We start from the raw sequence: 20,229 nt of genomic DNA on the forward strand, positions 1-20,229 counted from the left end.
CTTTTGAATGGTCTATGGGGGGGATAATTAGAATGAATAACGAAAACGGGAGAAAAGTAAATCAGATGCTTTTTTTAAAAAAAATACCTTTTTGAGAAAATGTTTAATTTTTTCGGATTTTCTATTAACATTAAATATCAAGTTTAACAATGTTAAAAAATGGCCAGATATTAATTTGGGGAGAATATAATTTTCCTTTGCGAATGGAAGAAGAAGGTTCAACAGATAACCGGAAGTACATCAAAATAAAGGTCTCAGAAGCCTATTGTGATAACGTCATGAAGAGGATGGGACCCCCAATAGAACCCTGAGGGACCCCTGAGGCTAGAAGGATCGGACACAGATTCTTTCCAGGTTACCCTGGATGTGTGATCCTTGAGGTATGATGTAAACAGGTAGAGTGCAGTGCCTGAAACACCCAGTTTTTGGAGGGTAAAGAGGATAGGACCTTGAGGGACCCAGTAGTCACCACTCTGTCAAAGGCTGCTGAAAAGTCCTGCACAATGACAACGGAGGAGAGGGAGGCTGTTCCAGCGCGGTGAGGTTTCTCTGTGATGGCAAGGAGGGCAGTATCCATCGAGTGGCCTGCTTGAATCCAGACTAAGGAGGGTGATTTGCATAGAGGTAAAGTCAGCACGCTCTAGTCTTTTGGAAATAAATGGTAGAAGAGAAGACTTTGTAACAGGAAGGTTTGTAACAGAACGGTATCACACTGGAAGCAGATGGGTGGAACAATACCGAAGTTCAACACACTGTTATGAATGGAATAGTTGTTGGTAATTTTCATATATAGTGGAACTTTATCCATCAGAAAGGCCTATCTGTAGTCAGCTAGTCAATCAGACCTGTAAGACCTGTTGGGCAGAGACAAATCACGGACTGAGGAGTATTTTTGTATTCATTTATTTATTTCTAGAGGCCTATATAAGTCTTAGAATTGGGACTAGGCCGAAACAAATGGGAAAAATAAGTTATGTGTAGCCTAGCCTACTCAAAAACCGGTTGTTTTTGCATGAAAGGATCCACTGATAGATATACCAGTGTGCTGATCAGGATTCACTGCAATATTTGAATAGCAGCTGATTCAGTACGATATAGGATCCGTTTCTTTACATAACTTGTTTTTCGCCGTGCCTAACTTTCCCTCAAATGCTTTGACCGCCTCAGTGATGAGAACTGCACCACAACCCCACCTAGTGGTCATAATGCACAAGTAAAATTAAAGTTCAGAGAATCGTTTGGTAGTTAAATCAGTAAACAGGTAAACTTTGTCTCATTCTTCTGCAGTAGATGGGCCGACATTCAGAAAAACAGTACTAGTCTCTGCAGGTAGGTAATCTAAAACCTAAAACGAAACACTGAATATCTACGAAGGTATCTAATAGGTAGGGCCTATAGAGGCGACCATTTTGGATGAAATATCATAAAACACAGAATTAGTTTGTTACGTTATAATTCCTGAAAACATGTCAAACAACGTTTCTACTTTTAGAAACCAAAGAGAACTTCGGTTTTTTTTTAACTAATTTCCCATTTTTGTCAGACTTTGGTAAAAGTTTTCCAGTAACAAACTTTTTATGCTTATATTCTGATGGGGAGTCACGCTGCTTGTATTTAGTAAAAAACAAAACAACAACCTAGGACACCAACTCTGCCCCCCCCCTCTGTGTGTGTGCGTGTGCGTGTGTGCGTGTGCGCGTGTTGATTTGCAGCGTGCAGGAAATAAACACCTCACATCCTCTCTTCCACAGAACCCAACTGAACTTTTAGATTATATTTTTATATAATCATGGAGGTTTACAGGCTGCATCGTTTTTAACCTTGATTTCTTTTCTTTTCTTTTTTTGTTACAAAAAATGCACCTTGTTACATAACAACCCCAGGTTGTGGAAGTGTAATGTAGGCCTACTGTTATGAAATGTACTGTACAATTCTCTGTGAGGTTCAAGTGTTATGTAGGTTCAACTGTAATGTAGGACTACAAAATGTAACATCCATGTCCAACCTCAATTCTGAGGTTGTGCGCACGGCCGCACGCCAGTCCATCGCAGCTCCCTCCTTCTCAGGGACAAACAACAAAGAAGTGTCAGATTGCATCATAGAGTGTGAGCTTCTACCTAAATCAGCTGAGCTTCTCCATGCCCTCTGTGTTGTTATCCACGTGGTACCGAGCCCACTTGTGCAAGCGGCTGTAGAGCGGGACCCCGCTGTTCTCCCGGTACAGGTAGACCCCCGCCACGCGGTTCCAGTCCTCGCTCTGGACAGGCGTGGAGGCTCCGGTGTGCTCCTCCACCTGCACCTTCTCCTCCTCGTCCAACGCCACGAAGCCAAAGAAGCTCTTGACGTTCTCGGCAGCAACCAGGTTGGCGTGCACGGCCGCCGTGCGTTTGAAAAGGTCCTGTTCACTGGCGTGGAAGCGGCTCCAGTATTCCTCCTGCTGGGAGCCGAAGGGAGAGCAGCAGCGCTTGACGCACAGCATCAGGAAGACCACCACTGCCATGACCGCCACGATCAGCCAGCCCAGCAGCTGGGGGAAAACAGATATGAGGGAAGAGATGGGATAGTAGCAGCCCTGGAATCAGCTGTACTCCCTCCTACTACGGAAACGCTATTTCAGAACTCTTACTTCCTTTGAGCCATGTGTTAGGGACAACGAAGAAGATTAAGAGGAGATGAAGAACAACAACGACAAAAGCAGCAAGGAGATCTGGGGTCTGTTCCAACACTCATAGGAGAGTTAGAACAGGCAGGAAAATAGATAAGGAGAGAGGGGAGACATCTGTGCATTGGGTCACCCCTACAAGGCCTAACAACTTAAATTCAGCTACTAATGAGTGGCCAGGTTATTTAAAGGGCCCCTATTTTACCACCAGGTGAGATGTTGGTGATGGTGCCCGTTGTTGGTCTACTGGGTAGGCCGGTTGAGCTATCCATCTGGGTGGACACTAACACTTGCGATGTCGCCAGAGGGTAGAGTTTTAAAAAGGCTTGCTATGGCTGAACAAAATCACACCTGGTGGTTAAAAAAGGCACCTCTAGGCATTCAAGCGGACAAAAAAAATCAAAGCTCCTCAGTACCTGAGACTCATACTTCAGTCGTCGCTCGATCTCCTCCCAGAAGGGCAGGAGCTCGCTGGGAACTGTTCCTCTGCAGGGTATCTTGGCCATCAGCTGGATGACATTGCTACCCTTCTGCGGAAACCCCTCCAGCGTGTCCGGGTTGACGGACTCGCTGAGCGCGCACAGGTACGCCTCGCCCTGCAGTAGTGAGATCACCACCCAGGTGACTGGCGCGATGGCCGCCCGGCCCAGGATGTTCCCCGTCACAGCGAACACGGCCACCGCGGCCAGCCTTCGGCAGCGCCTTAGGCGGCATTCCGACAGCAGGTCCCAGGTGCTGCGGTTCATCATGATCCCCAGGAGGAAGAAGACCAGGGCGGGAACGCCGATGGCGGCCAACCCATAGCGGGGGTTCCTCTCAGGGGAGCAGGGGCAGCTGAAGGCGAACACATTGTACGCGGTCTGGCTGGCCACGGTGCCCAGTGCGATCAGCCCGTTGAAGATCATCACGTCCTTGCTCTTGAAGAAGAGCGAGACGAACTTGAAGTTCTCCGTGACCAGTGCCGCCGCCGCCATCTTGGATCTGGGAGGAGGGTTGGCGTGTGGAGAATGGAGGATGCCGGATGATGGGGGTAGAGTGTGGTGTTTAGAGGACGAAGGAGGAGGGAGGGTAAAGGGTGGGGTGTGGTGTCGTTTCAGGTGGTCCAGTTGATTGAGGCTGTTGTAGAGGAGAGAGAAGGAGAATGTGGGGTCGTTTTCAGTCTGGTCTTGGGGTTTGGTTGTTTTTTTTAGAAAATAAAGACACTGGTTGTTTTTGTGCAAAAGGCAGTGTGGCATGGGGAGGAAGGTTTTATGAATACTGCCATTCAGTTCTCTTGAGGCGTTTTTCTACAGTTGACTCTCAGCTACATATAGACAAACGGACGTGGGAAAGACATTTTGTGCTCAGTGTTTCTGGGCTACAAAACTGATGGACAAAGTAGGAAGACTTACCATGGAATGGTTTACCGTTGAAGGATCATCGTCTGGCATCAATCTGAGGAAAAATGACTTCCAAAGAAATCCCAAATCCTAAGACCAAACGGCAGAACAAGTAAAGAATGTAAAGATGCCAGAGAAAAGTAAACTCCACGATTCTAGGTTTGAGAAGAGCGCTTCCTTTGTGTGTGCGAGAGGAGCTTTGAAAGTATGTGTATGTGCCTGTGTTTGAGTCTGGGCAACCACGATGAGTCACACTCAGGAACTGCCCCATTGGTTTCCTCTGCTGTGGAAAAAAAAAAAAAAAAAACTAACAAGAAACACATGTGAGAGAGGTTCAAAGAATGACAAAGAATGTTCAAACTTAGTATTGAGACATCCCAATCTCCATATGGACTTTGCTTCATTATGGAGTTTACTTATTGGTGACGAATATTCGCTTCATTATGGAGTTTACTTAATTGTGGCCCAAGATGTTTATAGATTCTCTTCTCAAGACGAAATTAACTTTCTAAACAATGTATGGTCATGTGCCTGATGGTGATGAGAAGGGCCTAGAATATACTGATTATTGTGTTGTTCCACTAGCTTGGGTCATTGTTTTAAAGGGTGCTTCAAGATTATTATTTTTTTTACATTCATAACATGAATACATTTTTTTTACATTCATAACATGAATACATTGCTGAGCTCTGACTCAAATCAGAGCTCTCAAATCTCTTGAAAACATGGTTGAAAACATGTGAGTTTTTTCATTACAGATTTGAAAGGGGATTAGATAATCGTATTTGTGCAAAGGATGTGAAGATTTACAATGCACCAAATGTGATAGTGTGCAGGAAATATCAACACCTCAACACCTTTTGTATACCTATGTCAAATCACCTTTGGTGATAGACACCCCCTACAAATCACCAAGGGTGATTTGACATAGGTATACCAAAACCTCAATCACTTTGGGGGGTGTAGCTTTAAATGTGTAGTATTTGCATGGTTGCTATGAAACCTGTTAACCACATATAGTCGAGTTGGCACATTGACAGCCAGCCCTTATTTTCATAAATCAGCGTTCCACTTCACGGTCCTTCCCGATTTTTCATCCAACTTGGCTTGTAGTTTCATGTTATTACTTATGTGGCTTTCATGTATTTAAAGTGATTTTATTCACACAGGACATACATTTTGTTAACATTCATTTTTTACATTAAAGTATTGTTAAATATTTACAGCGTATTATATCTCATTCGAATAAAGCTTATTTTTTCACAAATTTTTACTAACATTTACACTGAGCTCATACTTTTTAAGCCATGAGTCCAGACAAATATTCACAAAACGTTGCATTCAAAAGTCTTTCAAAAAATAGCTATAGTTTCTATCTCTGTATTTCAAATATTTGGTTTAATGCAAAACCATTAAACGCAAATATGTTTGTAACTTGGGTCACTGTTGAATGTATTTTATCAAGGTCTTCTATAATATTTTTATGATGACCAATATATAATCATCATCATGATTAAAAGGCATGATAGACAAGCTCACCTGTGTTGAAATGGGCTGCGTGGCTTCCCCTAGGTAGTCGTTTTGATTGCTACCCAGTAGGTTCACTCTGTATTCAGGAGAGCCAACCCAATGTAATCTCAACCACCTGTATGCAAAAACAGCTAAACCAAGTCCCCAACCTATTCAAATAGCCCCCAGTGAACAGCCTGCCTTGTAGACCATACCTTGTGGTCCGGCTCAAACACAAAGGAGGTGATGAGCAATAGGATCCTACCCGCTTCACCCATCTGGTCATAATAGAGCAGGAAAAGGTGTTATCTTACTTACAACCTGAACAGGTATCGATGACACTGCCATGCCTGAGATGTGTGTGTTACACACATGATATACACATCATGTCATTCACAGGCTTTATTTGGCATTTTGATGGGTTTTTAAAGCTATTAGCAAAATTGCAATCCTTTTTTTACTAAAAAATATTTGAATCTATATTCTTATGACATTAAATAAAAATGTCCCCACAATTTGATATCTGCTGATGTTACTTACAATAACAATAATGAATATACATTTAGTGAAACACACTGTCCTTTGCACAGACCTATGCATATAAATCTGGCTTCACTGTAAGTTGCTGTGGATGAACGTGTTGACTAAATAATAAGTCGTAGACTATAATAAGTTGACACATACTCATCCAGATCCCCGCGACACACAGACACCCTCATCCAGCAACCACACACACCCACCCACCCACCCCCACCCAGCACCTCTCTGTGCACTAAACATCCGAGTAGAGGCTCCTCCCGCGGGAGTCCTTCCAGGTGATGCAGACCTGGTTGCGGTGGGCGATGTGGGTCACGTCCAGCTCCGGCTTGCAGTCAAACCACTTTATCAGCATCCGGTTCACCTGCTCCTGCCTGGTCATCCCATACAGCTTCTCTACCTTCATCTCTTCGTCCTCCCATTCACCTCCTTCTCCTCCTCCTCCTCCTACCCCCCCTTCGTCCTCTATCACCTGGCGGTATCCCCTGAAGGGCGGCTGGGGGTAGGGCAGGTGCAGCACCTCCCTCTCCAGCTCTTCCTCCTGCACGCCCTCGAAGAACTGCACCACGCACTTGCGGGCGAAGTCGCGGGTGTGCAGCGCTACCGTCTCGTCGAACAGCTTCTGCTCCACGTCCAGGTAGTTGCTCCAGTAGCGCGTCTGCATGGAGCTGCCGTGGTTGTCGAAGCAGGGCTTGATGAGCCGGCCCAGTGCCCCCACCATGATGAGGAACAGCAGGATGGACCAGCCGATCGCCTGGAGGGGGACGGATGGCAAGCAACAGCAGACAAGTCACGGTGAAGAAGGTCTTATCTCGCTTTGGGAAACAGTAGGTTAGGAAAGAGGGAGCTCTTTGAAAGGGATTGTTCATTGAGTTGATTGTGTAAAACACACAACGAGAGTGACACAAAGGTCTGGTGGTGGAGTTGTAACCAAGAGCCTTCTGCCAGCAGACCAGTAGGATTTTTTGTGACTTTTGTTTCTGCACATTAGACTTGCCGATTACACTCTCACATTAGGTGTGAGTGTAGGTGAGTGAGTGATAGAATGTCTGTGTGAGTGAGGGTGTGTGTGTCCAGGTATAAATCCAGCCTACCTGTGAATAGCATCGGACGTAGCGTGACACGGCCTTGCGGAAAGAACTGTTCTTGAAGATGGCGTCTTCCTTGCAGGGAACCTTGGCCATGAGTCTGTGCACGTCCAGACCAGTATTGTTGGGCATTCCTGAAAGGAAACCGCAAAGGATTCACCCAGAGGTGGAAGTACGGGGGAGATAGCGGCTTTTGGTGCTTTTTACACAATTCCAAAAATCCCTCGGGAAAATCACCCACACACCCCCTAGACTGCTTTGGAATATTTGGTGACCCCAAAAACTAGGTAGTCATTCAAACATTGGGTACACAGAGAAAACAATGAGTGAAACCTGAAGGCTTGATGTGGGTCTCGTCCACGTACCGGTGAAGGTATTTGGATCCACGCCCATGCTGAAGGCACAGATGAAGATCTTCCCGTCCATCAGGGTCACCAGGATCCAAACCATGGGGGCCAACAGGGATCTCTGGAGCATGGCGGAGAACAGAAACCTAAAGAGATACCCCGTTGACCTGTTTTAGTGCTGTTATTCTCATGTTTGTGGGGAATAAAAGGTGCAGTATTTGGAATTGATTGCCATCTGGAGGGGGCAGATTGCAGATTGCTACCAACTTCATTGAATACACCCCCCCCCCCCCCCGGGTGTATTCAATGAAGTTGGTAGCAATCTGCAACCTCAGTGCTAGATGCCACTAAATCCTACACTATATACACAAAACAAAGAATTATCAAATGTATCAGAAAACCAGGAACAGGATTTGAAACAGGCCTATTCCATTTTAAATAGGATTGTTGTAGGTCTGCCTTCCTCGTTCCTCCATCACTATGTATTTTATGAACATTTAAATAAAACTTAAAGCATTATAGATAATAACCTACTTTATTGATTTAACTTTATTTTGGAGGACAATTTCATAAAAAAATAAAAACAGGAATCAAAGCAGCTTTCAAAAATGTCCTACTTAAAACTATAGCAAAAAAGAACAGACGCAGAAAATGTTTCCAAACAAATATTCAACAAAGGAAAACGACTCACTTCACCACGGCAGGGTTTTTAGTCCTTTTCCCGATCGGCCTCATCCACTCGTCCATCATGATGCCGGTGTGTCGGTTCACCAGCACGCCCAGGAAGAAGAGGATGATCGGGGGCACTATCATCACGCCCATGGAGTACAGCTTGTTGTACTGGGGCAGGCAGGGACAGTTGAAATCAAAGCTGGTGTACAGTTTGACACTGACCAGTGCCAGAATGATGCAGATACCGTTGGAGATGGACTCGGAGTTGGTCTGGAAATACTGGAGGACCAGCTTCATGCGGTCCATGGTGGCCCACTGGATTCTAGTAGGCCTATATTAAGTGGAAAATAAAAAAAATATTCTCCTGATTTAGTGTTTCAACTTTTTGGCCACAAAACTGACAACATAGATATAGCCGTCTTTGCAATGTAGGTCTAGAGATCAGATGGTCTACGGAAAATTTGGTTGAGAGCATGAGGTAGAACTACAGGACAGACAGCCTAACATTGGAATTACATCGTAATCAAACTACAAACCTACATATTAGATATCTCTAACACACTTATATTTAAATGTATTAACAGTTACGGTTTAATAATTGCAAATGACACAAAATGACAAGACAAAGTAAAATCTTACCTGTGTGCTCAATCGCAGTGCTGGAATCCGAGCTTTTCTACCACCAGTCAGTAAACAAATCACAGATGATGAAACTGACCACACCCTGGGCCAGCCCTGCCCTCAAACAGGCACGTGTTATGGGATGATGCTTTGAAAACAAGTCGGGAAAACAGCCCACAAGTGAAAGGTGAAGTGTTACACAACAAGCAATCATTTAAAGATGAGACCTCAAAGGTTAAGATAATTCTCCATCACACCCTGCACCTAAATGATGACACCAACACACACGTTTTATATTTTATATTGATAAGATTTATTGACATAATTGTATAAAAACAAAAAGATAAAAGATCAAGTCGTATTTTCCAACTTTGCTTTGGGGCCATGAAAGTGCTTTAATCAAAATGACCGTGCTTGGTTTTGGAATGGGCAGAGAACATAGCTGAACTGGATTGACAAACTGTTACATGTGCCTTTCTTTTATTTATATATATATATATATATATATATATATATATATATATATATATATATATATATATATATATATATATATATATATATATATATATTTTTTTTTTTACACACACACAAAACTAGGACTTTATGAGCAGAAATACGCTCTTGTATATTTTGCACAGTGGTTCAGTCGCAGGAGAACAAGAAGACAAAGCTATCACAGGTCAATAGCAAGACCAACAGTAGTTTTTCCCGCTTAAAAAGGCCAACTTACAGCAGTTTTCGAACATTAATACAGAAGTCGCAAAAAAACAGAAGTTTTCACTGGACACACAAGAGTGAAAGAACGTTTTATTTTTGGCCAGAGACTCTCCCTCAGGGCAAAAGCAACTCTGAGGCCTCCTTGGCCTCCATCACCCGGAACACCCCCACCTTCTCTTGCTTCACGTTCTTCCTCTCTTTGTCTGGAAGAGACAGTCAGTATGAATCTACCTGTATCACTCTGTGTGCTTCATCTGTGGTTTCTAGGGTTATAATAGCCCCAAACTGGTAGCAACAAGAAATTACCCAACGTTTTGCTTATAAAATATGATGGATGAAGAAGATGCATTTTATTGTTCAATAAGGATCAGTAAACCAGTTGGAGACAACTCTACAGATGCGATCACAGAGTCATCAACGATTATATTCTGCTCTGTAAAAAGGTGCTGGTTCTGCAGCGGACTCACCCATCATGTTGCTACGGTCCAGGAGGACCTCCAAGTCCTTGTTACTGATCACTTCCCCCTTGGTGCTCTTCACCTCCCTGTGACAGACAAGATTGGGGGATTGAGGGATGTGAATAACTCAAATTGTTCATGGTCGTATAATCAGTGGGTGGCATGAGCGAATAATCGAACATTCACAAATGCAGCCAAGGATCATCGGAAAGAAATCCGATGACCATCGGACCGAAATATATCTTAAACGCACCATGCTCCATGTGGAATAAAAAGTATTGCACATTTAACGTCAATTGAGTTTACCTGTATTAGGTCACTGTTTAAGGGAAATAGAGTTTCCGAGTAGAAAAGTCAATTGATGGTGGGTTGTTTACCTCGGAGGTGCGTTATGTTCTGAATTCACTGCAAGTGTTTGCTCAACAACATGAACAGTAAACGGCAGCCTGTGAAGCTGAGTGTTTCCCTGGGACGTGTCTCTTACCTCTCAGCCTCCCTGGCCATCAGCATCCCCATCAACTCGTCCAGGTCCAGGCAGCTCTTAGCCGGGGCCAGGTCCGCCTTCCCTCCCTTGAACTTATCTGAGGCACAGGAAGAACCAACATAGATTTACCTTTCCATGATTGTAAATAGAATTATTTTAAGCAGTTGTAAATCTTTAAGGGACTCATGAAATACAGTGAAAGCCTAAAATGGATAGTAGCATTTCTAGCCACAAGCTAAACATACTATTAGCATTTAAATGGTTTAACCCAAAATATGGTTTTGCAATATAAACAAGTGGTCATTCCTCTAAGCCTGATCCTTCCAACTGAAATCAACCAAATCCTCCCAACAGAAACCAACAATCCTCATAAGAGCAGGGGAACTCTGCTTCCCCCTAGGGTGAGGAGGTAGAATCACGGCTCACTCTTGTGGATGACCATCTGCTCCAGCTTCCTCTTGGCGGAGGCTCGCTCCAGGATCTTCTGGTCGATGGTGTTGGCCGTGACCAGACGGTACACCACCACTGGCTTGGTCTGCCCGATGCGGTGGCAGCGGTCCTGGGCCTGCAGGTCCGCCTGGGGGTTCTGGAGGGGAATGGAGGAAGGGTCCATATGTTGAACACACAGCAACGGGATGTGGAGCCTATGTGTGCCCTGATTTCATGTTGTTTCATAATGTTCTAAATAAAGACCCTAGTATGCAATACTTGAATCAGACCCAAGTCTATCAAATATGTCTGCATTTCTTCAATCTCACTCAATCTCGAGCAGGTCAACAACAACCCACCCAGTCGCTGTCGAAGATGATGACGGTGTCAGCAGAGGTGAGGTTGATGCCCAGGCCTCCGGCTCGCGTGCTCAGCAGGAAGAGGAAGACTTCCGGGTCTTCTGCAAACTTTGTCATCTGGGAGTGGGGGAGGGAAGAGGAATTGTTGAGGATTTCATCCTGACGAATGGACGTTCCATTATATTCTTTTCCAACACTTTCAACTAGAAAGTACCAACAATCCTAAACTACTTCAGGCTTATTCAGAATTTGTTTTGTAATGCACCGCCGACCAACACGGATACCAAACATTTCGTTGGGTCTCTACTTTCCACAACAGATAGAGCCCCTGTAAAGTCGTCGGGGAATCTTTGCGATGTGAACTCACGTTTTCATCACGGTCTGTGTAGGACATATTGCCGTCCAGCCGGCTGTACTCGAAGCCCCGCAGGTAGCAGTAGTCCATCAGCAGGTCCAGGATGGACGTCATCTGGCTGAACACCAGCACCTGAGAACACAGACCGACTCGGCGTTGAGACATGCTAGCATGCCACCACGCAGGTACAAGTGCCCACCAGAGAGGACAGCGAGTTGCATGACATCCGAATTGACTGAATGCTTTGCTGAACTCATGTCTGTAGAATAGCTTTGTGTTTGTGGTAAAAACAAACAAATGGTTAAACCAGCACGAATTCTGTGTAGAAACAGTGTGGACCCCATCCCCTTTACCTTGTGGCCCCTCTTCTTGAGGGCAGGCAGCATTCGGTCTAGGATGAGGAACTTCCCCGAGCACTTCACCAGCTCCTCGTCGATCTGAGGAGACCAAAGGACATGACGACCACAATCGTTATCCATTGTTCATTTTCACTTTCTATTCATGTTATATGCTGCTTAATACATCTGCCTTTCCTTCACAGGACTAATATGGTTAATAAAACGTGTCTTATTGGTGGTTAACATTCAAACGTCTGTGACACACAAACAAATGAAAAATGTAAGTTCAGTTGGAAACACTGTGGCCCCCTAGTGGTCACCTGGAACTCCTGCGTGGCGGGGTCCAGGGGGTACTCCACCAGGTAGGGGTGGTTGCAGCACCTCTTCAGCAGCATCAGGATATTCTGGAGCTTCAGGTTGACGTGGGTGTTCAGCATGCCCTTCACCGCCAACACAGGTCCGGTGCTGGAGGGGGAGGGGGTGGCGCACAAGGTTAAATATAAGCCATTTACAATTTACCATTCAGTCATTTTAGGGGTGGTCATACTTTTATGTTATGACCTACCTGCAGAGGTAGCTTTTTCCAAATCTAACAAATATTTTTAAAACAAAGTAAATCAAAGAAGTGAGATGATTCACATTTCTCTGTGTATACGGTTCTTCAACACTGTATTCCCTATCTAATCAAATACAAATCGAACAGAAAAGGGATGCAGGCATCCAGATCTTTTTTTAAAAGAAAAACATTTAGTTTATTGTGGCCATTCCGCAACCCACTTTGTCCTCTGCTGTGCCCAAGTTTGTTAAAAAAAATTATTTAGAAAAAAAGCTGGTATTCCTGCCACATACAACATATATTAATAATAGCTTGTTGTTTAATCTGAACATAATAACAGACAGGAGTTTTCCATGTGCTAGAGGTGCGAGGTGTGTGAGTGCATGTGTGGCTGCTCCACTGCTGACCTCTGCTCCTCATTCTCCTTGCGGATCTTGTCCAGGTATCTCTCCAGTGCTTTGGGGGTCTCGCTCTCATTTGGTTTCTCGTCGTAGTTCACCAATCTCTTGCTGCGTCGGCTGGGCCTGCCGCTGGCCGTTGGCGCCGCCGGGGAGACGCTCTCCGAGAAATACTGACAAATGACATTTTAATTGATTTGTCAACGATTTACGATGAAGATCAGATTGAACAGAGGGAGTCGATATACATCATTCCAGGTACACAATGGCACTTTGCACATTGCACTCCTCATGTTGTCACCCATACTGTTGAAAAGTGCATTTTTTTTTATCAATTCCTCCCATTAAACTCAAATACAAACTCTAAACGAGAAGGCAGCCCGTGTACAAAACAGAACAAAACAAAACAAAACCCCCAGGTGCGTTACCGTGTTCTCCCGGCCGAGCAGTTTGCTGATGCTCTTGTCCACCACAGCCTTGTAGAAGGTCTCCTGCTTGAGAGTGAGCGGGGCGTACACGATGATCTCCTTCTTGGGAGGGACCTCCAGCGTCACGTCGGACTTCAGCCTCCGCAGCAGGAACGGAGTCAGGATCTGTGACGCAAAAAAACACAAGAGGAACGGGAGCAAGCAGTCAGCCAAATGGCAGTTGAAGCGTTCTGTTCTCAAAACCTTAGGAGTCGCTACCCAACAACCCACATTGATGTTGAAAGTGTCTTTGAGCACCCGAGATGATCTTTAGGATGTTCAAATATTGTGCGTACCTGGTGCAGCATGTGGAGGACCTTCTCCTCGCGCTCGTTGGCCACCACAACCCCGTCACTTTTGATGGTGTCGATGTCAAACCATGACTCAAAGCTAGAGAAGAAGAGGAGGACGAAGACGACGGTAAATCATGGCATAGTGTTCAAGGGTTTTCAACTCAGAACTCTGCAACGTATACTCAAGTAAACAAGTATTCAAGCAAACCGTAATCATGTCTTGCATCGGTGGAAACTATCGCGGACTAAAAAAGTCTTAATATTACTTTTAAACATGCGTTTAAAACATGCTCAGCCCTCACCTGGGCTTTTCCTAATGTGAGCATGTGACGGAGTATCCTCTCTTTCTCAGCTTTGTCAAGCCTCTTTTAACATTAACCACTGATATCTTATTTCCAATTTGGATGTTAAGCTTTGGACGTTAGATGATTAAAAAAATTTTGCGAATGCACAGAAAACCTTTGATATCATTTAATGTATTTATTGTTGTTAAAAATTGCCCAGCATTCTAGGGCTGTAAGAATCGGCACCCAATTAGGACGTTTTTCGTTCACAGTGTTCAAAGTGCAAAAACTAAATTATGAATATATTATGTTGTTGACGCAAGCACAGCATTCTAAGGTTGAACTTTGTAAGACTCCATAGTACTATTTTCAAATCCACAGTGAGCTTTTAGCACTGACTAAATGTAGGGCCCTAAGGAATCTGTGTTATAGCTGTTAGCTTCAGTAATAAAAACTAAAAACCAATCATAATGGCACCGTAATACACTCAAACCCTCCCACTTCAACACCACCAAGGACCATGGCCACACCAACGCCGCCACCAACATCCCCCTCATACCTCTTGAGGTCATCGAAGACCTCTGGCAGCAGGAAGTTGAGCAGGGACCAGAGCTCTGCTAGGTTGTTCTGCAGCGGCGTGCCCGTCAGCAGCAGCTTGTTGTCGGTGGGAAGCAGCTTCAGCTCCTGCACCAGCCTGCAGTTGAGGTTCTTGATCCTGTGGCCCTCGTCCACGATCAGGTACTTCCATTGGAACCTCTGCAGGGGGAGGAGGAGGAGGAGGGACAGGAATATTGTGTTACCGGGAGGAGATTCTGGAAATCATATTAGTGTAGCCTTTGCTAATTTCCTCGACAAAAGATTATAATGTTGCACAAAATAATTATTGTCCGACATTCTTTGGACATTTTCATCCAAACTAGATCACAGTGAATTTCAGATAGAGGTCATGCAGAAGCACGTGGGTTTTAGGGCGGCTTGCTTAAGCTAGATTGCAGACTGGGAATGGAACAGTCCATTCATACTGTATTGGGGGCACATAATACAATTATAATACATAATACAATTTGTGCAAAAGAGACAAATGTACAAAAAAGCAGAATAGGTTAGGGTGTTCGATTGCCAGCCGAAAGGTAGTAGGGTTCCACGCACAACGCTGCTCTGTGCGTGTGTTTACCTGTAGGACCTTCCTGTCAAACATGGCGATCTCAAAGGAGGTGATGACCACGGGGCACATGTTGTGGGGCCCCTGGGGCTTCCGGATCACCTTCAGCAGCTCGGGCCTCGTCTTTGCGGGCCCGTGGTACAGCTGGACCGGCACCTAGGACCACACACGCATGACATCTGTTATATGTCAAATCCAAAGACCCGAATCACTCATCCTACAGACTGACCACACCCACACCCACGTATTTAGTTCTAAAGTATTGTCTATTTTCATAGACAAATTTCCGATATCCAGGTGTTTTTGGCGAATAACAGGCCCCAAAGAGAGACCAAATAACGGATAGAACTGTCCCTCGGCTATAGGGCAAAATTCTTGTCCATCGAGCCAAGGCAACCGAACTGAAAAACAACCACGCAGTCCCATTTCCCATTAGCGAACAACTATCAACACGTGAGTGAGCTAGGTACCGTGGGCGTGAAGCGCTTGAACTCTCGGATCCAGTTGGGCAGCGTGGAGAGTGGGGCCACCACCAGGAAAGGGCCCAGCACGCCACGCTCCACCATCATGGCCACGTGGGCGATGCACTGGATGGTCTTCCCCAAGCCCATCTCGTCCGCCAGGATGCCGTTGATACCGTTCTCCCACAGCATCTGTGGAGAGACGAGACGCAATTAATACCCTATGGGAAGGGAGGTTTGACGGCTGTTTTGGAATAGGCGCTCCTAGTGTGGAGCAATCAATCACATGGACTCTAAACTAAAATAATAACAGAACTAGCACTTCAAAAAAGAGAGCATAACTGCAACTGAGAACTGAGAAAGTTGTCTCCAGAATTTCAAAGTAACGGTGCAACTGTAACCTCAGCCTTTGAGACGCCAAATTCCAACTTCAAATGAAGAACTACAAACCATGTGAGAAAATAACTACAACCCCCCCATAAAAAAACCCCCAAAAAAACAAAATTCAATAACCCAAAGAAAGCGTCCTCTCACCCGCAGCCATTCGATGCCCTCTATCTGGTACCAGCGCATCACACCCCCGGTGAAGAGGTGGGGCTGCTGGGCCGGCAACGGCTTCCCTTCAAACGTCCTCTCTGGGTCCAGCTGGTGCTTGGCGCTGTCCTGCATCGCCTCAGACAGACGGCTCTTGATGTCCGTGTTGGAGTCGCTCATCTTCTCTAGGTCATCCGCCTCCATGCTCTTCTTCTGGTCGGAAGACGCAGACGCTGTCTGCTCCTGGAGAGATAAGAGAGGTTTTCATTCGAGGCCTGTTACTGGTGTCCCACCTGTGGGACTCTGGGATCAATAAGTGGCTTGCAGCAGAGTGGATGGCCATGAAATATTGGCTGTAAAGTATTTCTTGAAATAAATCCATGCATGTCTACATGAATACAGTATTCTCCCATTCCCCTTCAGCCCTACTGAAGAATAATAGGAGAATGCTATCTTGATCAAGAATACACTTAAAGAAAGGAACAATAATAAACATTTATGAAACATAAGTGAACATCAAGTGGTCCTACCTCTTCCTCTAGTTTCATTTTCTTCGACTTCGACATAATTTCCTGAAACACAAAAAAAAAAAAAAAAGACTTAAAAAAAACACAGGAGCTGCTAGCGCACTATTTTAGCATAGCTTCTGAAGAGCATACCTCTTTGGACATGACATCAGCTATCTTGTAGTCGTCTTTCTTGCGCTTCTTTGAGGTTGCTTGAAAAAAAAAATTGATTTAATAAAATCAATTAGTCGCATGGTGCAATACACAACAATATAGTATTTATATGAAAATAAATTCAGAATATAGGATTAATAACAGCATTTAAGGTTGCTACTTTAGGTATAAATACCTTTTTCCATTAAAGGTTCATCCTTTTTCGTCACCTATCGAGGAAGATTCACATGTCAAGGTCTGTAATAAAGTTATGAACTGTGAAGGAAACATCACATTAATTAACCTTTTTATAATTATGTTATTTTACCTTCTTGGACTTCTTTTGATGCTTTTCTTTCTTGGCCTTCTCCTGAAAACAAACAATATATTAAACAAAATATTAAACAGTGGCACTGTTGAGAGCAAATATCGAAATCACACATTCCTGCCATGAACATGTATCTTATAATATTTGCATATGCTTATCTGGACGTTTACAACAGTTCAGCTCCAATATGATACATCCAATAAACACTATAAGATCCTCACAAGAAGAACACTTACCTCTTGTTGCTGCTGCTCCATTTTAGTCAGCAGGAACTTGGAGTAGATGTTGCTCTTCTCAAGCAGATGCTGCAGTCTCTTGAAGCGCATATCGTGAGACTCCCGTACAATGGACTCACGGGCCTTACGTGAACGTAGGAACATCACGAAAGTTTAGAAAATACAGTCACTTTGCATCAAGATTCAAGTAGTCATCCCACCGTCTCAGAATGGCAGCAAATATCGGAACGAATGCAGGAACGCAACGTCAATGGAGACATTTGAAAAAACAACAACAACAACAACCATATCATAGGAACGAACCTTTTCTATCATCTCTTTGTCCATTTCTTCCGATTTTTCTGTCAACTTCTTCTCCTCTTCCTCCATTTCTTTTGTGATCATGCCACCAGAGGCCTCATTCTCTGACTTTACTCCGTCCACTTTGGAGAAAAGAAACACGAGGTTGTTATTCAAAGTTAATCCCGAGAAATTGCCTATTATGTGTTACGTAAACCCAATGTATCTTAAAAATGTGTTAAAATAAATGCTAATCTGTTTCGGAACAGAAATAAATTGTTAGGAAGGAGAAATGTTTCATTGCTATGTTCCCTGAAAAGGGCAACCAAATGGGTTACTAACAAAGTACATTGGGCTGAGCCGAGGCCACGCTGTCTTCAGCTGAACGATCAAAGAGTAACAAAGTGGGCTGACCACTGCCAGGTGCAGGCGGCTGGGTCTCCATGGCGGTGCCCAGGGGCACCTCCGACTCGTCCGGTTTGGGACACTGCGGGGACACACTCCGAGCTCCTTCCTTGGAACTGCAGAAGTTAACATTAAAAACAATAAGTTGTCAAGTTGTTGAGAAAAGTGTGCTACCTTTTTGGTTAGCCCACCACGTTTTAACAGCATGTTAAGACTAGCCGGGTTTCATGCAAAATACTGACCATGTCACATCTGCCATTTGTCAATCAGAAGACGCAGACAGCTAGAAGAGTCCAATTAACGTTTGGTCTTTTGACTGATATAGTTCTTCTAATTTAAACAGGACCAAAGAGCGTGAATTTGCTCCTTGACCAAGGAATCACCAAAGAATGGTTATTGCGTGCCGGATGAGAATGACGAGTTTAAAAAAGGATGCTTAACAGTGTATGACAAGTAAAAAAATATATCTTAAAGTAGTATTTTCTAAAAGCGAATTATAAAAGGCACAACAAAGATGCAGCAGCAGGTCTCGCTCTCCTCACCAGCAAACGAGTGGGAGGGGCAAGCTGGGTTTCGCGCGGAGAAAGAAGAAACCAAATAACATTCGTAGGGGTGTCTTACCATTACAATTTTAAATAACGTAGTTATTTTTAATTATCCACCAACTGCTTAATATAAAGGACACCTCACTATTGTAGAATATATTGGTAAACGGGAAAACCATGATTCAATTGATCAAAAAAACGAAACAAAGTTTAAATAATAAACGAGGGTGACCCGCGAGTAATACTTAGGTTGTAACATTCTCAATATTTCCCGCGAATCTTTTACAATACCCAATATATATATGAAGGGGCGGGTCGTGCGTGATGAGCAAAGTTATATCTGTATAGCCTTTTACGTTATCAAATACGTTAGATTAATGGACTATTATCGCTTGCAGGATTAACTTGTTTGTTGGGGTTGCACTATCACGTGGCCATGCATTAAAGGGCCTGTTTTATTGATTATGCTCTGTACACCACAAGGTGGAACTATTGAGCAACGGTTAATGCCCGTCGATCAGTCCAGTTCTTATACTGTACATCCATGGGCCTATCCAATATATAATTTTTCGGTTTGGGATCAGGGTCAAGGGTAGTCCAATTCCAATGACTGCAGACAATTGTGAGAGTTATTGAGTTGGCTCTGGACTTACTATATTGGTAACAAATACTGATAATGTTGAATCACATTGCGTCAGATCATGTTAATCTCAACAGATATTTATATTATTTTACAATGTCCTTTTCTGTTCGTCAGCCTGTACGTCTGTATACCTGCCTGCAATTGTCTGCCTGTCTGTCTACCTGCCTATCTTTCTTTCAACATGCCTGTCTGTCTGTCTGTCTGCCTGTCTGGCAAACTGCAAGTCTGCCCATCTGCCTTTATGTTTCTCTATCATCCTGTCTGTATGTCTACTTATCTGTCTGTCTGTGTCTGCTCCATGTGTCTCTCATCCCTACTCTTCCTCCCACGCCACTAAACCGGCACGAATGCAGTTGTTATGTTTCAACAAACAAACCGAGACAGTGGCCAGATTGTTTCTCATGGGGAAATCTCCTGAAAACACCAGCTAACAATGTAGCTACAGATAGCCTCCCAGCAGCTTTGTTAGCAGCTCTAGGATAGCTATCTGTGGCAACATTGTCAGCAGCCCGCTTTGTGCAACAAAGGCCAACAGTAACCACCTTGAGTTCACTTCACAAAGACCATGCCTTGGCAGCCATCTTTAATCTTTTGCCTTATGAACATACACACACACTCACGCACACTTAGGCCCAAATCAAAGCCTGCCTCGCGTTCTGGTCTTTCAGTAAAGGGCTGTGTTGGCTTTGAAGACTCATGCCCAAGGCGAGAGTCTAGGGTCTCCTAGGATATTCCCCCTGCATTATAGAGAGGATCATTTTACAACAATTTTTACAAATGTGTATGTGTGTGTGTGTGTGTCTATATGTCTGTGTTTATGTGTAAGATAGTGTGTGCCTGTACGTCTGTATGTAGTGTGTGTCTGTGCACATGTTCCTAAACGATTGTGTAAGTCTGTAGGTTTGTTTCAATGTGTAGATGTCGGTAATATATGTCTTGTGTGTGTGTGTGGATGTGTGCATTAGTGGGTCTGAATGAGTGTGTGTGTGTGTGTGTGTTCATGAGTGTGTGTTTGTTCTGA

At 44.2% G+C, this 20,229-nt stretch overlaps 3 protein-coding genes across 3 annotated transcripts; all 3 read right to left on the reverse strand.

Annotated features, from left to right (window-relative positions):
- Positions 1-2,122: 2,122 nt before the first annotated feature.
- LOC311350311 (calcium homeostasis modulator protein 2-like) lies at positions 2,123-3,636 on the reverse strand (the record flags this gene model as incomplete). The annotated part of the gene is made up of 2 exons (XM_084470313.1): positions 2,123-2,527; positions 3,079-3,636. 2 exons carry the CDS (start codon positions 3,634-3,636, stop codon positions 2,123-2,125), a joined length of 963 nt encoding a protein of 320 aa, XP_084326439.1.
- Positions 3,637-6,322: 2,686 nt separating this feature from the next.
- calhm3 (calcium homeostasis modulator 3) lies at positions 6,323-8,500 on the reverse strand (the record flags this gene model as incomplete). The annotated part of the gene is made up of 4 exons (XM_084470247.1): positions 6,323-6,841; positions 7,182-7,309; positions 7,541-7,668; positions 8,214-8,500. 4 exons carry the CDS (start codon positions 8,498-8,500, stop codon positions 6,323-6,325), a joined length of 1,062 nt encoding a protein of 353 aa, XP_084326373.1.
- A 915-nt stretch (positions 8,501-9,415) lies between these two features.
- hells (helicase, lymphoid specific) lies at positions 9,416-18,546 on the reverse strand. Its single transcript, XM_084470371.1, has 23 exons — positions 18,263-18,546; positions 18,030-18,136; positions 17,640-17,758; positions 17,337-17,459; positions 17,101-17,142; positions 16,969-17,002; positions 16,773-16,831; positions 16,644-16,685; positions 16,114-16,356; positions 15,589-15,771; positions 15,131-15,274; positions 14,516-14,712; positions 13,676-13,769; positions 13,341-13,505; positions 12,922-13,085; positions 12,279-12,423; positions 11,974-12,057; positions 11,633-11,752; positions 11,266-11,382; positions 10,904-11,063; positions 10,478-10,574; positions 10,003-10,079; positions 9,416-9,738 (listed from the first exon to the last, which is right to left on the reverse strand). The coding sequence occupies exons 1-23, from the start codon at positions 18,277-18,279 to the stop codon at positions 9,650-9,652; spliced, it is 2,622 nt and encodes an 873-aa protein (XP_084326497.1). The 5' UTR covers positions 18,280-18,546; the 3' UTR covers positions 9,416-9,649.
- Between the last annotated feature and the right edge of the window lie 1,683 nt (positions 18,547-20,229).

The sequence above is a fragment of the Micromesistius poutassou genome (genome assembly GCF_964030765.1).
Source record: "Micromesistius poutassou genome assembly, chromosome: 7".
NCBI lineage: Eukaryota > Metazoa > Chordata > Actinopteri > Gadiformes > Gadidae > Micromesistius > Micromesistius poutassou.

Excerpts from the sequence above, each read along its gene's own strand:
- hells (XM_084470371.1), bottom strand. Across the intron at positions 15,772-16,113 it reads AGGGCATCGAATGGCTGCGG|ATGCTGTGGGAGAACGGTAT; the intron begins GTGAGAGGACGC and ends GTCTCTCCACAG. Across the intron at positions 12,424-12,921 it reads AAGGAGAATGAGGAGCAGAG|CACCGGACCTGTGTTGGCGG; the intron begins GTCAGCAGTGGA and ends CTCCCCCTCCAG.